At 39.1% G+C, this 24,136-nt stretch overlaps 2 protein-coding genes across 2 annotated transcripts; both read right to left on the bottom strand.

The window, feature by feature from the left end:
* Positions 1 to 518: 518 nt before the first annotated feature.
* Positions 519 to 11,573, bottom strand: tmc2b (transmembrane channel-like 2b). Its single transcript, XM_054610103.1, has 20 exons — positions 11,528 to 11,573; positions 11,286 to 11,327; positions 10,601 to 11,000; positions 8,732 to 8,878; positions 7,712 to 7,802; positions 7,520 to 7,601; positions 7,307 to 7,413; positions 7,103 to 7,201; positions 6,741 to 6,883; positions 6,507 to 6,654; positions 5,178 to 5,372; positions 4,880 to 5,059; positions 4,238 to 4,396; positions 3,877 to 4,005; positions 3,312 to 3,379; positions 2,893 to 3,132; positions 1,854 to 1,979; positions 1,090 to 1,168; positions 839 to 968; positions 519 to 745 (listed from the first exon to the last, which is right to left on the bottom strand). Exons 1-20 carry the CDS (start codon positions 11,571 to 11,573, stop codon positions 519 to 521), a joined length of 2,838 nt encoding a protein of 945 aa, XP_054466078.1.
* Positions 11,574 to 14,847: 3,274 nt separating this feature from the next.
* Positions 14,848 to 23,017, bottom strand: tmc1 (transmembrane channel-like 1). The gene is made up of 20 exons (XM_054610102.1): positions 22,981 to 23,017; positions 21,882 to 21,905; positions 20,977 to 21,290; positions 20,458 to 20,633; positions 20,233 to 20,323; positions 20,043 to 20,124; positions 19,730 to 19,836; positions 19,493 to 19,591; positions 19,215 to 19,357; positions 18,985 to 19,129; positions 18,704 to 18,898; positions 18,328 to 18,507; positions 18,093 to 18,245; positions 17,188 to 17,316; positions 17,025 to 17,092; positions 16,675 to 16,914; positions 16,469 to 16,594; positions 16,250 to 16,328; positions 15,622 to 15,757; positions 14,848 to 15,074 (listed from the first exon to the last, which is right to left on the bottom strand). Exons 1-20 carry the CDS (start codon positions 23,015 to 23,017, stop codon positions 14,848 to 14,850), a joined length of 2,751 nt encoding a protein of 916 aa, XP_054466077.1.
* Positions 23,018 to 24,136: the final 1,119 nt, after the last annotated feature.

Raw genomic sequence — 24,136 nt, 5'->3', positions numbered from 1 at the left:
CTATGTACATGGATTTCCAAATGAAATCAATAAAACTGACCAATATCATGAAGCAGTAAATTTTACACGGATTGCAATGCAGTAAACATAATCATGTTTTTTTTTTTTGTTGCATTGTGTTGTAGTACTGCTGTTAATACAGATAAAACAGTCCTATCTGTGTCATTTACTTTCCACACAGTCCCAACTCATCTCCACCTCCAAACTTAGGACATTATGGGATTTGACTGTGGTTGCTGTAGTGTGCTATTGCATTGATTATAGACTTTTTCAATGTTTAATTATACTCGATTAAGTATTTAGCATGTTTGAAATACTAGTCATCTACTTTTATTTGAGGTGGAAAAAAACTGTTATTAAATTAATGTATATTTATCATTTTTCTCAGACAATCAATTACATCTAAAGAACTTGAAGTTATTCTAGTAGCACCCTCATCATACAGTATGACTGTGACTGCAGTTGCTGTGTAAACAGACACTATTATCTATGGTAAATTGTGGGTTTTAGTCCATTAATCATGACTCATGCCGCCGTGGAGGCCCACCCCGACCTCTTCCTCTACCAGGCCCAGGGTGAGGCCCCCTGGCATTCCCAGGATGCCCTCTTCTTGGACCCGGAGCATGAGTCACTGGAGCTCTGGGGTTTTGGGCAGCCAGTGACACATCCTTTTGCAGATTTACCCCTTTTGCCGCTGCACCTGGCTTCACTTTGGGTGACTTGCTGCCCTTCCCGGTTACAACATCTTAGAAGACAGATGGAAAGCAAAAAGAGTGGTGAGGACAGTCGGGTGCAAAGTGTCTGATAGCATGTGCAATAAACAAATATATGTGTGTACCAGTTGGGGGTGGCTCTTCCTGGATGGGAGGCGGTATTAGAGACTTGTTTGGCAGCAGGTCCTCCAAGTCTTTCATCACTTGATTTGTGCTGTCCTTGTTGTTCCTGCGGTTCTTCTCCTCATCTCGTGCCTAAAGTTTTTAACCGGACAGTCATGTGTTTGATTAAATCTTGTACAAAGGAAATATTGAAAAAAAAAACAAGGGGAAGAAAAACAGAACATAGACATTACAAGAGAACACTCATACTGACCATTTTCATCTTCCTTTTAAGGTCCAAGTTTGCTTGTTGGTAGCCCTTTGATACTGCATTCAGGTAGTAGAGGGCCAACCTGTTGTGCATTATTACAAGTCTTTAAACAGTACAACAGCTGAGACCACAGTCAGGCTTCAAACACAGGTCAGTAGATAGAGAGGTCACGCCCTCCAAGTTATATGACTCTACTTTCTACAATTACACACACTGATTCTTGCATTTTTGGACAATGTGCATATTTGACTATTTTGGGTCGAAAAAGTAAAAGTAAAGTTGAAGCACTGTGTAAGATTTGAAAATGTCTGACGAAGACGGCATACAGAGTTGACCCGGATAGGCATTTTTGAGCAGCCAAAATGTTTTCCCACCAGAATAGCTATGAATAGATAAAATGTCTCTATATACCAATATACAGGCAGTGTGCAGAAGGCTTCGGTCAATTTACCATTTTTAAAGAATATATATCAAGAAAACTGTACGGATTTATTTGTGTAGCCAACTTTCCAACATTTTGAAAGCTGAAATTCAGAACATACTTTATAATGTCTGAGCTATGTAGTAGTTGTCTCACTGGCAACCAGGCATTGCAGGAACTGAAAATATGGATGCCATTTTTAGTCACATTATATTTTGAGTAGTTAAGATACTAGTTATACTATGTAGAATGCTTTCCACCTAAATTTGCCCTTTTAGCAGATACAGCACAGTGTTTTTCAGGTGATATTTGTTATGATGAATGATATGATATGAATGAAACTTACAACATGAGGAGGACAGCAGGCAGGATGAGTCCAGGGTTTGTGGCATATGTAAAAATGTTCCCTAAGAAGGATGGTAGATCTTGCTCTATAGTCTCCATGACAACGTCATACATCTTTTCCTGACCACTGGGGGATCAACATGGATCAAACACAAAAACCAACAGTGTTTGTTGTATATCAATAAAAAGTGTCCACCAAATTGCAAAGGTGAGTTAGTTTTAGCATGTTTAGTCACAAATGTTCTTGAGGGGCTCTCAAATCAGAGATATGATCATCCTGTTGAACATTTAATAAATGGAACCAAAACAGGTAACATTTGAAAAAAGAAAAGGGTGTTACTGTCACGAAGAAAGTGGATCCTGGAGGTGTCTGCATCTGCAAATGTGTTGTTAGCAAAACTAAGATTACAACCATTCTTTGAGCTAAATGTGTGTGTGAGCACCTAGCTACGCCTGCCCCTTTTCACCATGCAGGCACTACACAAACGTGAAAGGTCGAGTGTGTGGTGGTTGCTGCCTGAGGAACAGGTTGAAAGAAAAAGAGGGCAAGGCTGGTCAAAGGGGGTACAATAACAGTACAGAGGCAATGGTAAAATAAAATTCAAAAGATGTTTTTTTATGCCCCAACATTTTTTGTATTTTGAGTAGTTAACTACACACAAAAAAGCTAAAAAGTAATCTTACTACTTGCATCACTATACACAGATATGAATACAGTTGAACAACCAGTAAGCTACTGCAAAATGTAGTTAAACTGCCAGTTTCATTACATGTAGTTAAATACTGCCCAACAGTGAAAATGAGCAAATAACAGACTGACACTGTAAATACTGGGCTTCTTAAAACAAGCAGTGCAATTTGATAAATAAACTTCATAGGTTAAAAGGTTTCGGATGGATACAAAATGTTCAATTCATTTTTTTAACCTTCAGAAGAAACTGATCATGAACTATCACAACAATCTAACTTTGTAAATTAAATTAATTTAAACTATCATGTAGTATACCATATCAGTCCTACTGTCTCCATCTCTTACTGACCTGAATGGCCCACAGTCAAACGACGGGGACAAGGTCATGATAGTGTAGACAACGGGCAACACGCTGAGGAACAGTACAAGCAGCAACAGGCCCATGTAGAAGTTGTTGGACCGTGAGGCCTTAAAAACTCGCGCATGAGGAACATTGCAGCACATCACTGCCCAGGCCTGGTAGTACATCGAGGACAGGAGACGCAAAATGTTTAGACCCACCAGACCTGGAGCGTAAAATGCTCCCATCCTGAGGGAAACAGAAGTAACATTATATTAAAAAATGCTGAATTATCAGCAAGCTTTTAAATAATCATTTATAAAGAAAAGAAATCCACTGAGTATTCTAATTTATGATTGAATGTCATTCAATTGAGTTACCATTTTGTTATAAGCACATTAGTGACAGAAACATAAGGAGTAATTCACCATATCATTCCTTGATTGAAGACAAGCCCCAGCACATTTCCACTGATGTCAAACTCTCCATATGAAGGCTGGAAATCAACACAAAGATGTGATTATCATGCTCAAATTAATAAATAAGAACCAGCTTGATCCCCTTGCATTTGCTATGTTTCTCTTGTTCTGTCTCTCTCTGTAAGTAAGTTCTCATTGCAGTGTCCTGTGTCCCTGGATGTTAGGGATCAGCTGTCCTGCCAGATGTCATTGTATGGTATCAGGTTGAATTGGATCCAATACGAACTGTGCTCTACTCAAACAGTGTTCAATAATACCTGAATGACATGGCAGCTATACAATGTTGACATGAATGGTTACACCATCTTGAAATTCACATTTGGCCGCATGACTGCAAACACATGCTGTGACTCAATCTTTACAGCACAGAAAATAGAAACTGTGCAATGCTTTGTTGGGTAGGGGGGAAAAAATTATTGATTCTTTAATTAATCAAACAAAAACAAAAAAAACACACATAATGTACACAGAGACACCATGACCCACTGACACACACTATGAGTAGCCTACTCACAAATCCGGCCTCCAGGTCCCAGCACCAGCAGTAGTTAAGAAAGCGGACAATGACAGCTCGCAGAAAGTCACCCACCAGGATGGTCAAATAGCTCACCTGTATGTCCGACACGACCAGCTTCACAAAACCCTACACAACATCAGAAACCAACGAGAAAAAGAAGCAAAAGACATAAGAACAAATACAAACCGACCAATTAATTTAAATAATTGGTCTCTTCTGTTAGATTAATCGGAGGGTAAAGTAAAGGAATAATGCTGCAAAATGAGTAAAAATAATCTGTGTCTACTGCAGCTACTACGGTTTATACGCCCATAATTTCTCATTCACCATTGGAAAACAGTATAATGCCACTACTGACTATTCCCACTGCATTCTCCCAGCAGGGTCCTCTGATGACGTCAGCTGGGGACACATTTGGAGGAGGCACATCTGTCGTGTTGAAGTGTGAGCTGTAGTTGGCGTAGTACTGATCCAGAGCCCATTCAGTGGCATTCCTGATGGACTTCTCTGTCTCCAGCTAAACAATAGAAAGTGCGTCAAAGCATATGCAATGCAACGCAACTCAAACTTTAAATACGTACCACAATTCACACCCACAGGAATATACACAGTTTGCTGCTTTTATATAAAGGTGTAGTTGCACGTATCAGTAAATACTAATCACTTTCTGGTTGAGAGTTGGATGAAAAGCTCGATACCACTCTTAGCAAATTTCCAATTATGTCAAACTTTAGTTTTAAAGGTATCTGCTGTCACAACATATGTAGCCTAACTTTCGGTTAGTACATAGTTTTAAAAGTGAGTCATTCTTATCTTAAATTGTTAAGTATTAAATATGATTAATTCTATGACATATCAGACACTGAAGGACATGCAGCAAAGGTTTTTTAATCATGGAAATACATCAGACAGCCCAAATTAAGCCCAAATTTATATAAACCCAACTGTGCCAGACATGCAAAGCAACAGGAAGAAACAAATATATACATATTTTTCGTACCTTTTCATTAACCTCATCAAACAGGGCAAAGAGGAAGGTGTAAAGGTTTCCAAGGAAGAGGGCAAAGATTCGTCCTAGCTGCCACTTGAGGGCAATACGAGGGTGATAATCTTCCAATTCTGCGATGGTTTCAAACAGTGGTGGACATACCAACCCCAGCAGTGACATCACAAACTCCACCTGATATATTGGATAAGAGAGGGGGTTTACTGATCTCATTTTCACTCTCATTTTCAAGCTGCACCTCTCCCAAATCTCCTTACGTTATCTAAAAATACCACTTTTAATGTCTACCTGCCTCATTTTTTTCAAGCCACGAGAGTTTGTCTTGCTCCATCTTAGCAAAGTCTTGCGAACGTTTCACTACAAAGTAGATGAGATATCCGCTGCCTCCAAGAGTGCACGTGATCAGGAGGTTTGCCAGAACCCTGAGGAAGCGTCGGAGATGTATGTTTTCATTTTTCTGGTTCTCCTGTTCATCCACGATGGATTCCTACAGCAGGGAAAAATAAGTCGGTATAAAGGAACAAAGTTGTCATTCCATGAGATTTTAAAGTTATTTTCCATTTGCAAATTGTAGCAGATTTTACAAAAAAATTAAATTAAACTAAATATTGTATTGCAATGTCAACAAAGTTGACAAAATAATGATAAAACCCGAAAGTACTTTATGCTACATTGATATTAAATTGCAAGTTGCTTTGTGATGCTACCTTTCTACTTTTAAAGTGTTTGTTGGCTGCTGCTTGTTCTACTTCTAAAGATGCTTCTGCGTCCGGTTTAACAGCATCTGCATATTTGCTATTCCTGAAGCAAGATGTCCTACACCTAAAACTCTTGAATTCCCTTCAGAGGGGGAGGGTTTTGAAGAGGCAGCAAGCAAGGAGAGGGGTCGGCGATCACGTTCTGTGTTCCCTAAGTCTTTCCAACTGTTCCCTTCTCAATGGCGGTTGTGTTGCCATACAACACTGTGACTGAGAAGACACTCTCAACAGTAGCTCTTTAGAAGTGCAGCATGGCCACCTCAGTCACACTAAACCTTTATAGCTGCTGCAGAAAGTAAAGCCCCTGGTAGGCCTAGTTAAGTCAGTGGCTTGTGTCCGCCTCAAGCTGCAGAGTGTGGTATTAGGAATTTAAAAGTGTCAACCCTTTTCCCTTTCTGTCACAGAAAACTCTTTAAAGGTCCTGATTTTGATATTCAGGGCACTAATGTAGCAACAAAAACTATTAGCTAAGTAAAGATAAAGTAGACCTATCTCTCCCTTTGAGCTGTTCTCCCTCTGTGTTGTTATCCGAGCTACTCTGTGCTTACAGTATGTCTTTTAGTGCATGTGAGCGTGCCCCATTGGTTAGCTTCAGGTCAGCCATCGCCATGTTGAGAGCCATTGGGAGGTAATATAAATGCTCGGAATTCCCTGTACAGAACAAAATACAACATATCATGGGGCTACCTTACATCCTGGTCTCCTAAGACTACTGCTGGTGATGAATTTGGTATCTAAAGGTTCTTCCATGAACAATTTTCCATGTATGTTTGTTTAACTTTGGTGCATTGAAGGAAATGCTTGCTTATGTAACACAGCTTATCCTCCAGTTAAAATACACACACAAACACACACCTGCTCACCTTGAAGCTGGTTGTAATGGAGGCATACTTATTGTCTGCAGTCTCTGGGTTCCCTATCAGGTAGTCCCAGCTAGTGAACATCTTCCAGCTAAAGGTGAACTCTCCCTCCTCCGCCCCGTCCCCGCCTTCATTTGAGTTACGAGCCATCCTGAGAAGACAAAAAGACCACATAAAAAAACACAAACATCTTCATCTTCATGTATACATGTACATTGTTTGTGTGTCTTGCCTTACGTTCTTATTACAACCATCAGGCTGTACCCAAAGATGCCAACTCCCACCAGCAGGTATGACAAAGGGAGTCTGAACTTCAGCACCCCGATCGTTCGCTCGTTGTTGTAGTAGCCGTAGAACAAAAAGGAGTACTTGCAGAATCCCTGTTGATAAGGTATTCACAGATTCAAATGTACAGACATGCATTAAAACTGCACAAACAGGTGCCCAGAGCAACTTTCCCACTTTTTTAACAAGACTAAGAAAAGGTTAAAACATGGCAAATAAAAAGATTACATCCTGATATCTTGATCACAAACAAGACAGCTACAAGACTTCAGCCATGCTATGAATAAATAAATGATTAAAGCTTAGATCCTTACCTCAAAGTCATTGAGCACTGAGAAGTCCATGGCTGTGTCCTGCTCCTCTCGAGGCACAGTTTTCCTGGGAATGGAGCCGTATGGAAGACCCATGAGAAGCTAAACAGAGGAGAGTGATCGAGGTGAGAAATTAAAGCTTAAAAACAATTTCAATGTCCTAATTTACCCAATGTGCTCACTGTGATAATATGAGAAAGGCTATACCTCAGGCAGGACTACCAGGCCAAACATGAACCCAAACAGGACCAGATTAAGACCATACATCCACCTCAGGAAAATAAAGTAGGATGCCACAGATGATCCAAAGTGACCTAGGATTAAGTAAACAGAGAACTTCACTTAGAAATGTGTTGGTCTTAGAAACTGTGAGGTCATAGCTCAGTAATTAGCTTCCAACGAAGTCATCGCGGTACTAACTTTCTACGTCCTTTATCTTCCTCTCCCAGGGAATGCAGGCTGTTTTGAAGTTATCAAAGTCACGTTTAAACTTGATTAGTTTCTGAAATAAAAGAAAAGGTTTCAAATCTCCACAATTTCATCCTCATTCTAAAGTTTGTATTAAGTGATAAAATAAGATAAGCTCTTAGTGTTTCAAAATGAGCAGATTACCTTGGCCATCATAACTTTGAATGCATACAGCTTCCTTCCTTTTCCTTTCCCAAGAGCTCCTTCAAATTCTTCAACAAAGTCCTGCGCCTCCCTGTTTGACCATTCAGAGAAAACATCCACCAATTAGATAAAGTGTGCAACATGGAAATGAAAAGAACAATCTACCCAACCAATTAATAAATGAATCAGTGGCGACAGGAACAACAGGAAAAACGACAGGTTTGGGATGATTTACTGATTGATGATGATGCCCTGCATAAGGTCAGAGCATCGGAAGGAAGACTTGGCAAGCAGCAGGCCACAACATGCATTAAACAGTGTCAAGCTCATGAAAAAGTTAAGGCAGTTCACCTATCGGGTTGCTTACACTGATCTGTACATAGTGAAACATACACACCGAGTACTCACACACTAGTGGCCCTTGCAAGGCAGCTGGTAATGTCTTCTCACACTGAGAGGAAGATGTCTAAAAGGCTAAACTAGAGCCAACCGTGTGGGTGTTGTTGATGTTTAGTTTATCTGAGATTTACAACTGACCTCATGTGTCTCCTGTGCATCTCACAGGAGGGAGAAGTTACATAATTGAATACATTTGTGAATGTGGATGAACAAAGGCTTGGATCTAATCATTTTTAGAGTTTCCATAGGCTGTGTTTCGTGTTGAGTGCTTTTATCTCAGTGCAGAATTAAATTAATCTGAGAGAGTTTCATTATGTCTCAGCTCAGTTCTGCAAATGTCCAGTTTCCCCATAAGCATGATGGCTTTGATTTGCAATATAACAGCACTGATGAAGAGAAGTACCAACATTTAGCGATGAACACGTTTTAATAATAAATGATCAACATCACATGTACATGACATGAGTGATGGTTGGCATTTAGGAAGTTGGCCCTAAGAAATAGTTAATGACCAAATAACAAATGAGTTACAAACAAAAAAACATGAAGAACAAAATGCAGTCACGAAAAATTGCAGTTATCACACATAAGCAGGCAGAGGATGGGAGTTTTAGCTTTTACTTGAGTAGCACAAGTCTCCTCTTCATGCGCCATGGTTTGTTCCTTAATGTAGTGATCAGTTTCTTCTTCTCCTCTACCTGTTCCTTCAGGGCAGCGATCTCTCCCTCTGACAGCGATTCATCCCCAGAATCAGAGGAGGAAGAAGAGCTGATAAAGGGAAAGAGCTGTCACATGCCATGGCTTTGACCAGGCACCACAGGAAACCAAATCTGAAACCTCAGACACCAACATCAGAAAATTCAAAACCAGTTTGTGTTACTGTGTTGTTTCTGTGTTTCTTGTTTTTTGAAATCACTATTCAGACTACAATATTTTGCACGACAGTTAGACATCATTATTCACTTTTGCATCTGTAATATCACATTTGTAAGAACATATTGAGCCCTGTGAGATAAGGCAAGTATCTACCTTAGCCTTAGTTATTCAAGAATTTTTCATAAAGCTTGATAAATTGAAACTCTGGTTAACCTCTTTTAATTTTCAAAATGCGTGTTTATGACCAAACACCTGCTAAATGAATGACATTCCTATCAGACTCAGCTGTACTTTGGGTTCAGTGCTGGTTAACAAATGTTAGCATGCTATTGCTTTACCATATTGTTGCAAACATTGTAGTTTATACATTACGCTTTCAGCGTCTTGACATATTGACACTAGCATTAAGCTCAAGGTTCTGTACAGTGCAAATAACGAGTAGAGTCTCAAAGAGGAGATAGCATGGCCAGGTCTTGCTAGAAAGAAGTAATTGTATGTGTTGTCCAACAACATCTGAAGGCAAAAGTGTGTATAGTTGTTCCAATTGTCCTCACTCGAAGGCGAGGCGAAAAAACCTGCAGCCATTAGAGCAGGGGAGATGCAACTATAGATTAAATCACTCCTGCATGACATTTCATTTCTCTTAATGAAGTGGTTGTGAATGTTGGATGGTCAGTTTTGGAAAATTACAGAGATGGACGGACATTGCCCATTTAATTTATTTTTCTTTATGGCATTACGCTTTGCTGTTTGTGATTTTTATATAGAGTGGCTTTAAAAGTCAGTGTCAATATCAATGCCAAATGACATGACAATTTGTAAGTCCTTAAGAGTGCAATAAAAACACCATTCTTGCTTTTTCATTTTACGCCATATAGACTAAATTTAGACTGCAAACTAAACGCATACGGGTAAATATGCCAAGGACAGGGCAAGTAACATAGTATTACTTTTTTCTAAAGTTCTACACAAATTAAGTTATCATATTACTACATTATTTTAATGAGCAGGTATAAAGGCAGGTATAAGAGGCAATTCATCTACTTTTTTACTGGATAGTCAGAGCTGATGGTTAGCGACATCTAAAATGCAGCCAACTCCCAAACACTCCCAATGTAACGGTAGGAAGATCTGGTTTCTCAGGATGTTTTGTCCTGTTGCCTTTACTTTAAGGCAGCAGTAGTCTAAATAATGGATGAACAAATGAGATTACACCATCCATCACAGCAGCCAAAAAACTGCATCACATAAACTTGTTTATCATGCTGCACATTTGGTTGGTGATGGAAATACCAGCAATTATAAATGTTTTCTCAATACATGAACATTATCTGACAGCTGATATACTACACTATATACTACTATCTACTATAACCTGTAAAATCAACCAGATAAACTCTAAATCCCATATATTCATGGAAACAAGTGAGTATTCTATGTTGTAATATTATTGAAGTAATTAGACTATTAATGTATCATCTCCCTGAATATATGCCACAGAGCTTCGTGGCACCAGAGTCTGCCAAAGTTCTGCATGAGACTGAATGAATAAAGCCCATACGGGTGTGTGGAGCGTGCAGGTAGGTGAGAGTCAGCTCTCAGAGAATACTGCACCTGCTCAACTTCCCATTCTTCTTTTTCTTGTCCTTCTCCCCACCCATATTCTTCCCTTGTTTCCCTTTAACATTTCCCTTCTTCTCCTTATTATGCTCCTCTTTCTCCTTTTTAGAAGCGACTGTCCCTCGCTTTTTCCTTTTCTCTCTGTCTTCTTCTCTCTCCTCATCGCTCTCTTCCTTAATTTTCTTCCTGGAGGCTTTCGAACTTTTTCTTTTCACACTCTGGTTGTCTTCCTCATCCTCTTCATCGCTGTCCCGGGGTTTAGCCTTCTTCTTTCGTACTCTTTTCTTCGGTGCCTCATCCTCCTCATCCTCCTCGTCCTCCTCATGATCACTGACTGGTTTGGATTTACGTTGCGGTTTGGCTCTTCTGTTTTTAGCTCTCCGCCTTGCCTCATCTGAAACAAACATATACACTTTAGATAGGTAGCTGAAAGCTCGTCAAAAGTTCAATAATAAAGTGCACAAGAATCCTCTGAAATGATTCAAGTCAGCTTCTATTAAAGAGAGAACTTGGTCAAAAGTTGTAAATCATCTTAAATAACAAACACAGAAGAGGTAAAAAAAAAAAGGAGCAGTAATTTAGACTTGTTTATCCATCACATCACATTATGGAAAATCTTAGACATAGTCATACCTTGTTCAATTTAACTGCTTCTCTGATTAATAGCAAACAAACTCACCTTCACTTCCACTGTCTGATACAACATCAACCTCCATCCCAACTGTGAACATGCAGAAAAAAATTCAAATGAAGGAGATTCATAAAAAAAAAGATATTTACTACTTAAAAAATTACTTTTACTTAGTCATTATCAATATAATGAAAAAGTGAATATTTAAAGCTGAAAATTGTTAGAAAAACGTAAGACATATTTTCTAGCAAAAAATAATAATAATAATAATAATAAACTTATCTTCTTACCATCTTCAACCTTAATTGCAGCTTCGTTTTTCCTCTTTGGAGGCATTTTGCTGTGTCTCCTTTAGCTGTTGTTTCCTGTAGTAATTCCTCTGCTCATTTCAGACTCCTTTCCATCCATGAGTCAATCGGTCACACAGAAAGCCAGAATACAATCTCCCACCCACACATAGACACACACACACACACACACACACACACACACACACACACACACACACACACACACACACACACACACACACACACACATGCAGGAACAGGTGCTCCTCTGTTTAAGCTGTTCAAAGACTGGGCTCCTTGACGACCGTCAAAGACAACACAATTCATTAGATGATAATCAGGATGCCAGGAGTAAACAGGATCAGACAATGGACTTGTCAATCAAAATGCTAATTGTATTTCACCGGAGCAATCGGAGCTTGGATACAGACAACCTGCTTTAAACCTCATGTTTATTCAATTTGGATAATGGATAATAACTTGTATCATTGTCATATAATGTGTGTGATTATACGAGTAAACAACGCACCAAAAACTGATGGTTGGACATTTGACATCACTCAGTTGTGACCCAGAAAGGAGACACCAGAGCAACTCTTGACATAAAGGTCCGGCCTCATTAAAGTTAGATGAAAGCTTAAGTAAACCTGAGTGAAAAGTGAAACAAGTCACTGTATTTAAATACTATACAGAGTGAGTACAGAGTGAGTTTGAGGGAGTACAGTGCAAACTGAACACACAGTAACACACAGTAACTCCAGTGATTCTGTAACTTCACTAACAGTGTTTTATTAGAGGGACAAGTCTGTCAGTCTTACAAGCAGTTTATTAAAGGATAGGTTCACATTTGTTAAAGTCCACTTCAAAAACAATACTCACAAGCCTATATGTACATTAATAGACCTCATTGTTAGGAAAGACAATCACAAGTTACATCCCTTTTAGTATAAAATTCTGCCTTTGTATTCCACAGTAGCTCAACAAGGAAACACTTTGTACGAAAACACTGAATTTGAATTTGAAAAATACGTGCTTGATTTGACTATATATACCATAATCCATTAAACCCTAACCCTAACCCTAACCCTTTTAGGGCAAACTTTAAAAATGTGACCCATCCTTTTATTAGGAGTTTGTTATGACACTGAGGTCAAAGAAAAAAGAGCGAGAAATGAGTACTGAATGGGGGGAGAACTAGATAAACAATGTTGCCTATGCTCCTATTATGTGTATTAACCTGTGTTGTTATGGTCAAATGCTTGAATAATACAGGAGGAAACAGGAGACGCCTGGCTGTTATGCTGCTTACAGAGAGAGCAAACACACTTCCGGGGGTTGTAGGCATGCTGGCTTACTTGTACCTGAAAGACAAGAGTAGGACAGCTTTCCATGTCCTACTCCTCCAGCTCCTCTTCTCACTCATCCCCTTGATTGTCCCTTTCCACTCCTGCAACCATTCAAAATTCCTCTCCATCTTTTCTTCTCACTTTACAGAATTGAGGCTTACGGAATTTTTTAATGCATTTATTCTTAAGATCCATGAAATTGTGTGTCTAACTTTCCACAAGTTCACCCTATGTGAAACCCTTTGCTCTCCAAAGCAGACCTGGACCCTGTCCCAACAGTCAAATCAGTGCTTGTAGCGCCGCAATGTCTCGCTCCTCACTTCACCGTTAGTGAATACGAGATGCCCATCATGGAACAGTGGGCCTTGAGATATCCGATAATGTGTATCCCGTCATGGCTCAGTTTTCTGCTACACTGTACCAGCATGCAAGGAGACTGGGATGGTGCCAAAACACAACTCCACTGACAGGGTGACTCAGCGGGCATCAGGGGATTGGTATTACCTGAATCAATAACAGTGAGGCAGATTATGAGAGTGACTCCAGCAGACAGATAAGATGGAGGATTTACTCAGTCTTCCTCAGTCTTTATTAAATAATTTGATTGACATTTCTTGGCCCACAATGAAAGAATAAAGCATAGAGGCTTAGTCCATCCCCTAGTTCTCAAATAGCTGCAGAAATGAATACTTAATGCACTTGTCATGAATTGATCATGAGCATCAATGGAAGTGGATTTGATTGGCACTGTAATTCAGCGTCAGTGGGACTATGAGCTTGTTGACTTGTTGTCTTGAATGATTTAGACACGACACTTATTCCTCAATGACACCCTTACATTGCTCATCTTCAATTTCAGTTGAGCAAGACTTTGAATGACCATCAATATATAGGATTTCAGGTTAAGAAAGGTTAACTAATGAGACCACACCATAACATTTACATTTGACTGGTCAGCTAATTGACAGGTTGATTGACAACACAGAGTGTAGAGTAGAATCAGCTATTGAGACACTGGATATGACCATGCAGTTATAAGATGATACGACTCATGATACATGATGAAGGTCAGGAGATGAAATGATTATTGATTTACACCGGCAGCTCAAATCTGAATGCTTGACACAGATTTTCATTTATGTCCGAAAAAAAATAAATAATCTGACACTGTTTATGTGTGAGATAAATAAGGGGTCCATTTAAGCCTTGCTAGGTTAAATGACCTCCATGTCTAATGAATTGTTAAATGCTTTGGCCCAGTCACAGGTCCAGGGACAGTTGTGCTCAGTGTTTTAAATTGACAGGAAGAAGAGAAAAATATATGTTAGCGCAATTTTAAATGATTGGAATTTTGAATAGAACTTATTTGTTAGGAAACTGAAATATCAATATGATTAAATTAAAGTTAAAATATGGTTATTGCATGTGATTTTATATTCTATTAAAAAGATGTGTAGAATAAATAAAAAATAAATCAATACAATTTAGAAAAACAACACCTCCATGTCTGGCCCTAATTTAAATCCATGTCATGAAAATAACTGCCTTGAAGCGATGAGTTGCTGTGATATCAAAGATTAGGCCAAAAAGAGCTAATATGGAGACCTTTGTGTACCACAATCTGGACACCATAAAATGCATAAAGACAAGTTAACAGTTTTCCCTGTTTTGCAGATTTTATTTACTAATGCAATGATCCGTGGTTTTAAAAGACATGTGATGCATTTCAGAAAGTAGTAAAACAACATTTAAAGGAAATTAGATTCTGTTCTTGTTAACGTTTATTTGGTAAACAAAGCAACAACTACTCTTCTGAAATGTTTGCAGCTTTTTTTTCTATCATTAACAAAGTTCATAAAAAACACTTTTATTCAGGAGAAAATGTGCACCACCTGACTAACATCCCATTACTTGAACTTCAATAAAGTGCTTGATTTTTAGTGTCATCTGCTGACAATCAGATTTCTCATTCCCTCAGTGTCTCTGCAGACTCGGCACCCTGTGCATCCTGGGGTCATTTTGCCGAGGGAGACCAGGCAGGTACCCAGGAGCCCCGTGGTTACCATGGTGATAGGACCTGGATACAGGGGCTCTAGTGGCTGGAAGTTGGCCTTCCTGTCCTCTAAATGAAGGAGGAGCGTTGCGTCCATTTGTACAGTGATGTCGCCTCTGACCACTACTGTGGTCTTCTTCTTCATCTGCTGTTTGGAAAGGAGGCCAGGATAAATGTTACACTTATTAAGCATACTGTACTGCATACTGCCGTAGCATCACTGTATAACTCTTGTAACAGTAGCAGAAAGCTTTGTCGAGGACAAACTAACGCTGACAAAGTTGGCTTATGATTAGACATGGGACGAATTTCTTTTGTAAATGAATGAGTTTAAAAGAAAATGAAGTAGGGAAAAAAAATAAAATAACTTTTAATAGATCATTATCAACTGATTTGTGGTAAAGAGTGTCTTTTTGCTTTTCTTTGCCAACTCATTGGAGGTGAAAGGAAAGTATAAAGGTTTGTATTTCTTTTCACACTCCATTTGAATTATTCAGAAATGTATTCAGTAATAATTTTGTCTTGTCTAATAACCTTTAACAACAGTCAGTGTCAGGGCTCCATAGTTTAAGACCCAAACCATATGTTGTAATTCAAGTTTAACAGATTTTTGCTTTTGGTCACATTTGAGCTTTCTTTTTATCCAAAGATGCAGAATCATCTGGGTGTTTCTGTCTAAAATAAAAAAGCCTCACCCTCTTGGTCTTGTAGTGAAGCATTGTTGTTCTTTTGCTGCTCTGCAGTCTGTGTTGAAGATTTTCTGGCCTCTTCTAAATCCATTTGTGCCTTCAGCGCTGCTAGTTTGTTCTTTTTCTTGTTCTCCTCATTTTGCTTTGAAAGAACATAAAATAAATTATTATAAGACAAGACTTAAGATACCACTGTTAAGTGTAGAAATGTTGAATAAGGCATACAGAAATGATCATCATTTGTTATATTGCTTGTATTCAACTGCTGCTCTTGAAAAGCTCTTTGGACAGATGGGAGCTGTTACTCTGCTGCCCTCTGTTGGAGGGATGATACTAATACAACTACTGAGGCTTCATACAGACACCACAGTGGCCTCAGGCGGTCTGTTTGTGCATCTACACACTGTTGGGAAGTTTGAAAGCTGATAAAAAATGTACTGAGAAGGACAAACAAATAACAAGCATGAAAGTTTAATTTCTTACCTTTATGTCCCCAGGTTTTAATTGTCTCTCTTTAATTTGAATTTTAAAGGTTACCTTTGTGACATACTGTATGTAAACAAAGCAACAACCTCTCTAGCACATTAAAGCTAGAGTGCTGGATAAGAGGGGGAAAAAAATGATTTTGTGTTACTGTTTGTAGTTTTTTCTTCAGGTCCACATTAGCTTCTTTGTAGCTTTTGGATGTTGATTGCAAGTAATAAATGGCCAGTCTGAAAGATAAGATAACAGATTAATACCATCAAAGAACCTTAAACGTTACCACTATAATGTAGTGACGACAACATGGTCATATCATTTATCTTAAGCTGTGCTGAAGAATATTCATGCAGTCTGCTGACTGTTGACTCACATCATAAGTAGTATGAAGGGCAGCACCAGTCCCGGGTTAGAGGCATAGCTGAACACTTTACCAAACCAGGCAGGGAAGTCGGACTCAAGGGTCTCCTGGATCACATCAAACATACGTTTTTTCCCACTAAGGAGAAGAGAATGATTGTGACCGAGCGTCATGTAATCAAATTGAAAATGCCAGATCCCTTGAACAAGCATCATTACCTGAAGGGTCCACAGTCAAAGGAAGGGGGGATGGTGACGATGGTGTAGATGGCAGGCAAAGTGGACAGGAAGAGGATGACCAGCAACATGGCCATGTAGAAGTTGTTGGAGCCAGAGGCCTTGAAAACCCTTTCCTGCGGCACATTGCAGCACATCACTGCCCAGCACTGCAGGTACATGGACACGTGGAGCCGGAGGACGTTGAGGGCAGGCAGGCAGGGGGCATAGAAAGCACCCATCCTGGAGGAAAAGATTAGGCAAAACACTGAGTGGAGGGCTGACTGAAAGTGCTATTCATCATCACTTTTTTGAGTCTGCTGATTTGAATGAAACAAATGTTGTTTTCTCACCATATCATTCCTTGATTGAAGATTAGGCCAAGTACGTTTCCACTGACATCAAACTCAGAGTAGGACGGCTTTCACAAACGACACAAAAAAAGACAAAATAACTTACCTAGACGTACAATTTTAGGGGCACAATCACTGAAATCAATTAGAATAGATGACTCACAAATCCGGCCTCGAGGTCCCAACACCAGCAGTAGTTGAGGAAACGAACAAGCACAGCTCTCAGGAAGTCACCGATCAGCAGCGTGATATAGGTTGTCATGGTATCAGATATGATCAGCCGAACAAACTCCTGCAAAGGATCAAGAAATCCAAAAATATACAATGCTTGTATTTATATACATATTCATTATGACACAATGGATATTTTCAAAGAAAGAATTCTAAGTTGTTTCCTGACTTAATGATATTTGTGTTCAGCTAAAGAGGTTATACAGTTTTACTAACCACTTTATCACTTTGTATGTGTCTCAATATTTAACATGCATGTCAATAGGTTAACCATTGTGCAAACATTTTCTATGTAAGAAAATTAAACCACACTATATCTCCTACCCAACATAAAATACACTATCATTTCAGTTAAATGCAAACCTTAAATCACATGATCTTTGCATTTCTCTAACCTTTCTGATCAGGCAAATGTAATACATTACAATTCATGGTGACCCAACATTGTCAGTGTCAAATGAATAAATTGTGACATAATTCAATAAAGTTTAAAACTCGGTAAAAGTTGGCTCTATTATAACATGGCTGTCCACTCATTAATACCAAATCAACAGATGGTCACATAACTGCTCCTTACATGTTAATTCATGTAATGAATAAATGTAAATATAAAGATAAAAGGTCATAATACTGAGATGAGTTCAGAAAAAGTTATCCATTAAAATGTTGACTATTCTATGGGTTTATTACATATATAGTTTGTATATGATTATTTCATAATGCCCTATATTTTTTTAAAATATTGGTCACTTTGGGTATCCATAATTTATGCTGTAAAACATTTTACAATTACATAATAGTTCACACACACACACACACACACACATGAACACTGACCTGGCCCACCATGGTCTCCCAGCAGGGCCCTCTGGGCACATCAGCAGGCTGGATAGTGACGGGTGGAGCCGTGGTGTTTTCTGCTACTGTGCCATTGTAAAGACTGGCTTCCCACATGGTTATATTAAACTTAATTATCTTTTCCTCTTCCCTCTGCAACACATATACACACCACAGGGGAAGTATATAATAGAACTATAACGTATCTTACATGTCTACAAGCTGTAGTTCTCACTTTGAGGTTAATCTCATCCATGAGTGCAATGATGAAGGTGTAGAGATTTCCCAAGAAGAGGGCAAAGATGCGACCCAGCTGCCACTGCAGGGCGACACGAGGGTGATAGTTCTCCAGGGCACTGATGACATCGAACAGCATGGGGCAGAACATCCCCAGTAATGACATGACCATGTTCACCTGGGAAACAAAACATTTATAATAATTAAGGTTGTAAATTACAGGAAACAATGTCAAAAATTTGAAAATGTCTGGAGGCCGGGTGCTAAGGCTTTTAAAACCACGTGTCACATGTAGAACTTGCTCAACATGCATTTCTTTCTCTATATTTATGTCTCTTTTTGATTCTTTTGAGTCTCCCATTTCTCGTTGCTACCTCATTCCTTTCCCACCAGGTGTGATTCTCCAGTCCATCAAGGGCAAACTTCTGAGAGCGCCGCACTACAAAGTAGATGAGGTATCCACTTCCTGCTAAGCAGCACAGGACCAGGAAGTTGGCGAGCACACGCAGAAAACGAGTCAGATGGATGTTGTCATCCTTTTGGCTCTCCTGCTCCTCCAAGATTGCCTCCTGTAGAGGTAGACGGATACAGGATATACAGTAGATGAATGTGATGTAAATGGCATCAGTCATTATACTTTATCTGCTACACTGACCTTAAAACTGGTGGTGATGGAGGCAAACTTATTGTCTGCAGTTTCAGGGTTTCCTATCAAGTAGTCCCAGCTGGTGAAAGTTTTCCAGCTAAAATTAAAGCTGTTATCATCTCCGACCCCTGACTCATTTGCATTACGGGCCATCCTTTAATCAGAAATAATAACAAATTCAATAAACACATTGTGCCCAAAGGGGATTAATCAATTGTATGTAGTCATAATAAACGTACGTTCTTATTACCACCATATAGCTATAGGCCACTGTTCCCACACCAACCAGGAAGTATGACAGAGGCATACGGAACTTGAGCCAGCCAATGGCTCGCTGGTTGTTGTAGTAACCGTAGAAGAGGACTGAATACTGAGCGTAACCCTGTGGAGGCAAATTTTTGTTAAAGGGATGTTCAACTAAGAATACATCATTATTGTAAACTGACACACAGGCCTATGCAACAAAGCAACAAGAGATTGAGGTGAGTGTGATGATGCACATGAATAATTAACTGACTCCAAAGTCCCATAAGACAGCGAAGTCCATGGCACTGGTTGCCTCAGGCCTGGGGACAGTCTTTCTTGGGATGGTGCCATATGGTCTCCCCATTAATGCCTGTTGGAAATAAGCATGGGAGCAAGGAGGGTTTTTAGATAAGCAGACAGAATGAACAGCGAAATACATGAGAGCAAAACAGCAAACACGATACCAGGAAAATATTACTTGTTTTTGATTTTAAAAAATGTACAGTACCTCTGGCACCATAACCAGGCCAAAGGTCAGACAAAACAAGATCATGTTGATGCCATACATCCACCTCAAGAAGATAAAGTAAGAGGCAACTGAGGAGCCAAAATGACCTGAGAGGCATAAGGGATAAATATGAGGATGATTGTGACACCAGTAATGACTTTCTGTTAGCAGGGAAGATGAAGAACTGAATGTTAAGCCTGCAAACATATATAACAACAGTATAAGTTGTATGAATCATCTTGCATAGTACTTGATACTATGACATGTAGTTTGAGATTATGAGGCAAAAACTTGAAAAATAAATCAAACTGACTTTCAATCTCCTTGATTTTCATCTCCCATGGAATGCAGGCAGTTTTGAAATTTTCAAAGTCCCGTTGAAACTTCATCCATTTCTACAAAATAAATATAATTACAAAAAAACATGCATCATATTTTCAATATAATTAGTTAAATAACTATATGAATAGATACTGATATCAAATCACTCTGTGAATCCTCACCTTGGTCATCATGACCTTGTATGCATAGAGCTTCCTGCCTTTCCCTTTTCCTAAAGCTCCCTCGTATTTCTCCACAAACTCCTGAGATTCCCTGCAAGGAAGAAGATGATTTGATCCAAAGTGAATCTGAGGCCACATGCAGTGTTTCAGCTGATCCTCAGGAGATTCTGACTTTTTCAGGATCAAGGATCAAGTGCATGTCAATGAAAACATGAGCGATGTTACCGCAAAGTCACAAGTTTCTTTTTCATTGGCCAGGGTTTCCCCCTCAGATTTTGGATCAGTTTCTTCCTCTCGTCCACGGCCTCCTTCAGCATCTCCAGCTCCTCCGGTGACAGAGACTCTGGCCTCACCTCTTTCTCCTCATTGTCCTCTGTATCATTGTCATCTTCCTCACTTGGCTCTGAACTATGGCATAGAAGAGTAGTGTGTTAAAGGTCTTTGCACCTTTCTTGTTTGCATGACATGATAATTGTGTGAAAAAGTCCTTTTGATAAACCTGCAGAATGGGAAGATTACAGTAGTTTTTCTCAGCAGGAAACTACGGATAAGGGTAATTTGTTGGATAATACTTTACCTTGTTTCAATGACTTTCTTGTGCTTTTTTCTTTTCACTTCCTGTGCTTTCTCCTTCACTGTATGTTTACTTCCATCCTCTTCTCTTGCATCTTTTTTGGCATTCCCTTGTTTCTTTTTCCTTTTGGCATGTTTTTCTTCACCTTCTCCCTTCTCCACCTCCTCCTCCTCTATTTTTCTTGTTTTTTTGTTTTGTTTGTGCTTTCTTGTTTTTGCTTCCTCACAGCTTTTTATTTTGGGCTGCACCTCATCATCCCTCTCTTTCCCTTCTGCATCTTGATCACTCCTTGTTCTCTTTCTCCTGCCCCTTTCTCTTTTCTCAGGCCTGGCCTGTGACTCTCCCTCCTCTTCCTCTGCTCTAGATGCTCTTTTTCTCCTCCCATTTCTCCTCTTCCTTCTCTCTTGATCACCATCGCTTCTTTTTGATCTGTGTCGTTTCCTCTCATGTTCATCTTGAAAAGTAGAAACTTCATCATTGTCACCTGTAGTAAAAAAGTGCATTCTTTGTTAATTCACTATTACCATTAAATGCTGTACAAATGATTTACACTCATTCATATCATTGACACTTCAAAGGTGTCACTTTCTTTGCTTTGCTATAGTTATCTTACAGTATTGTGAAGTTTGTCATCGTTCTCTTCTCAGTTAAACCAGCTATTCTTCTCTCTCACTGATATATTTTAATGCTGGTGGTATAATCCTGTGATAACGGAGACACAGGTCATGATAGGGGGCAAAGGGAAGTGTATGTATTATATGGCACTGGGTATGGGATGTAAAATCTGCAGAAGATGAACTGGTGGAGCAGTGAGGCCAGATGTGTTTATGGTGACAGCAGAGCTTCTGAGAGAAGTAAAGGAACAACTGGTGAAAAACAAATAGCTCCTATAATCCCAACCCCCCAGAACAGGATAACGTGGTAAATATACATTAAAGAACATTAGGTTGAGAATCCTCTGCCTCCCTAATAATTTTGTTTAATTCGGAAAATTCTTCATGATCTGACCAGTAGAAACAGTCGGAACTATAGGAATGTGTAGCCATTCAAGTAATAACATTACGAACCCACTCACCTTCAAATTCCAGTCCAATGTCAACTGCCGGAGACAGACAAAGTCACAAATAGACAAAGTAGAGAAAGTTCATATTAGAAAATAAAAGACTTGTGAAGAATTTCATCCAAATACAATTCAAGCTGGGAACATTGTAAATAAGTTAACCATTTTTTTAAACAACAATTTGATGAGTCACATAAACAATGAGTCGGTCAGCTAAGTTTCAAGACAGTGACAAACTTGTCTAATACACTGAGGTATTATAAAAGCAGAAGAATGTTTTGAAATAAACAGTAAAAAGTAAACCTTTTTTTTTTTTCTTTCATTAATTTCTATTTTATTGTTATGTTTTTCTGTTGTCTCATGTTCATGTTTTTCAGATAAAGTATTTCTACAACCAACCCCATCTTTCTCTGATGACCTCAGCTTTATATATCCAATCCTTCTCTTAATATCTTCATTACAACACTGACCCCTTTCACTGGTCAAGCTTAGCCTACCTTATTGTCTACCTGGCACTATTGTCCTGCTGTAGAAGGGGGATGAAAAGGAAAACAAAGAGGACCACTGACAAATTGGACTGATATTTATGTAGGCCCTTTGATGTGTGTCATTAGTGTAACCGGAGTGGCCAGCGATCTGGGCATTACGGCTGTGTGCAGTAGAGGGGAACAAAAGAGACAAACAATGGCCTAATGAAGGGGGACGGGGTGGCAAAGTACCCAAGGACGGGGAGATAGCAGAGGGCCAGAGGCCAGCTCCCAAATATGCAGCTGGAATATATATCACCTCAAATATATTTGAGGCACTACTAACATGATAAATGGAAGTTTCAAATAATTTATTGCAACTATGTCATAAACACATTACAAACACAGAAACTAAAAGTCCTTGCTTTATTTAAATAATCAGTAATACTTTATCCTAATGAATATGTTGACATAAACTAGAAATTAAAAATAATCTATATCAGATTATGTGAAGTGAATTTATCAGACTTTTGTCTCCACATGCAAAAAAAAGAAATGTCTTCTAAAAACAAATCTACAGATTCATAATATGTGTAAACCAGCATAGCAAACTGGTCGTGGAAATAAAAAGATGGTCATGGACTTACTGTCATTCTCAGAGGTGATCAAATTGTCTCGAGGCATCTTCCTCTCATGGTCCTGTAAACCCTAAAACAGTGGCTCCAGCATCCAGCCGACTTTGTGCATATGTGAGGTGGAAATGACGCTGCGGGGTTTCAGTGGTCTGACTCCTTCTGCAATTTTACAGGAAAGGATGCTGCTTAACCAAGCCCACACTCTGCCATGGGGTCGAAGGGTGTTTGTGTGCGTATGTGTTTGTGTGTGTGTTGAGGGGCAAGTACATGAAGTTTACTTTTCCTTGCCACCCATCGACCCGAAACAGGGACAATGACACTGTGGAAACCCTAGAGCCACGCAATTTCACTAGAGATTAATTATTCAAAACAGTTATGACTGCCTTTATGCAGCTGTATGTGTGTTTGTGAATGTTTATGAGTGTGTGTGCACTGCTGAGTATATGTATTAAAAGACAAATATATGAGGGTTATGAAAGCAGCAAGCCTAGGATGGGTCATGCGAGATGGTTTTCACTGTATCATAACACATAACTCAGCTGTTAGGGTTCACTGAGAAATTAAAAAGTCATATTCATGTAGCTGAACGTCCTCTTGGTTTATAATTTGCTTTTCTTGATGAAATAAGGGAAATAACTTTACTTTGTGTTTTATCAGTGTAAAGATGGCTTCCTAGATTTGTTTGTTCACACATGCATCCGTTAGTTGTTGCAATTTTTTTGCAATTTTTTTCTGTTTTCACATTCTGACCTTTGACACTTGATGGCTAAAAAGAGCAACATAAATCTGTGTGAAGCACCAGTAAATAAGTAAATAATGCCTGATACCAATTCCTGAACAACTATTTCTTGAATTTAACTTTTCATTATTCATCTGCTTTGAATATGTGTCTCAAGTGTTTGTGTACAAATAACTACAGCACCAGTCAGTCTGTCCTCATATTCTCAGAGTAATAGTGACTATGTGTCTGTTGTGCTTTTTCTGGTAACAAATTCATCCCTCTGTCTTTATCTAATGAAACTAAAATAAAGGCCAAAGCTGACATTTCACATTGTGTTGAGTTTTGGTCCTGGCTGGTGAAGAGTATGAAATGAGTCTCGGATTTATGGGTTTACGGATTAATTTGGCAATCAGACATATTAGAATGTGTGTGTGTTTTGCAAAGTAA

The sequence above is a fragment of the Anoplopoma fimbria genome, chromosome 13, assembly GCF_027596085.1.
Source record: "Anoplopoma fimbria isolate UVic2021 breed Golden Eagle Sablefish chromosome 13, Afim_UVic_2022, whole genome shotgun sequence".
Lineage (NCBI taxonomy): Eukaryota > Metazoa > Chordata > Actinopteri > Perciformes > Anoplopomatidae > Anoplopoma > Anoplopoma fimbria.
The sequence above is the reverse complement of the archived record's forward strand: the minus strand, read 5'-3'. Positions and strand labels throughout refer to the sequence as shown.

What these genes read in the sequence shown, in the direction of transcription:
- tmc2b (XM_054610103.1), bottom strand. Translation starts at nt 11,573, where the DNA reads ATGCCTCCAAAGAGGAAAAACGAAGCTGCAATTAAGGTTGAAGATG. An exon ending in TGCAATTAAGGTTGAAGATG is followed by an intron (nt 11,328 to 11,527) that starts GTAAGAAGATAA and finishes GCATGTTCACAG; the next exon opens with TTGGGATGGAGGTTGATGTT. An exon ending in AGGAGACTTGTGCTACTCAA is followed by an intron (nt 7,803 to 8,731) that starts GTAAAAGCTAAA and finishes ATGGTCAAACAG; the next exon opens with GGAGGCGCAGGACTTTGTTG.
- tmc1 (XM_054610102.1), bottom strand. Translation starts at nt 23,017, where the DNA reads ATGCCTCGAGACAATTTGATCACCTCTGAGAATGACA. An exon ending in CCATCACCACCAGTTTTAAG is followed by an intron (nt 18,899 to 18,984) that starts GTCAGTGTAGCA and finishes CTACCTCTACAG; the next exon opens with GAGGCAATCTTGGAGGAGCA. An exon ending in TGGATGAGATTAACCTCAAA is followed by an intron (nt 18,246 to 18,327) that starts GTGAGAACTACA and finishes TATGTGTTGCAG; the next exon opens with AGGGAAGAGGAAAAGATAAT.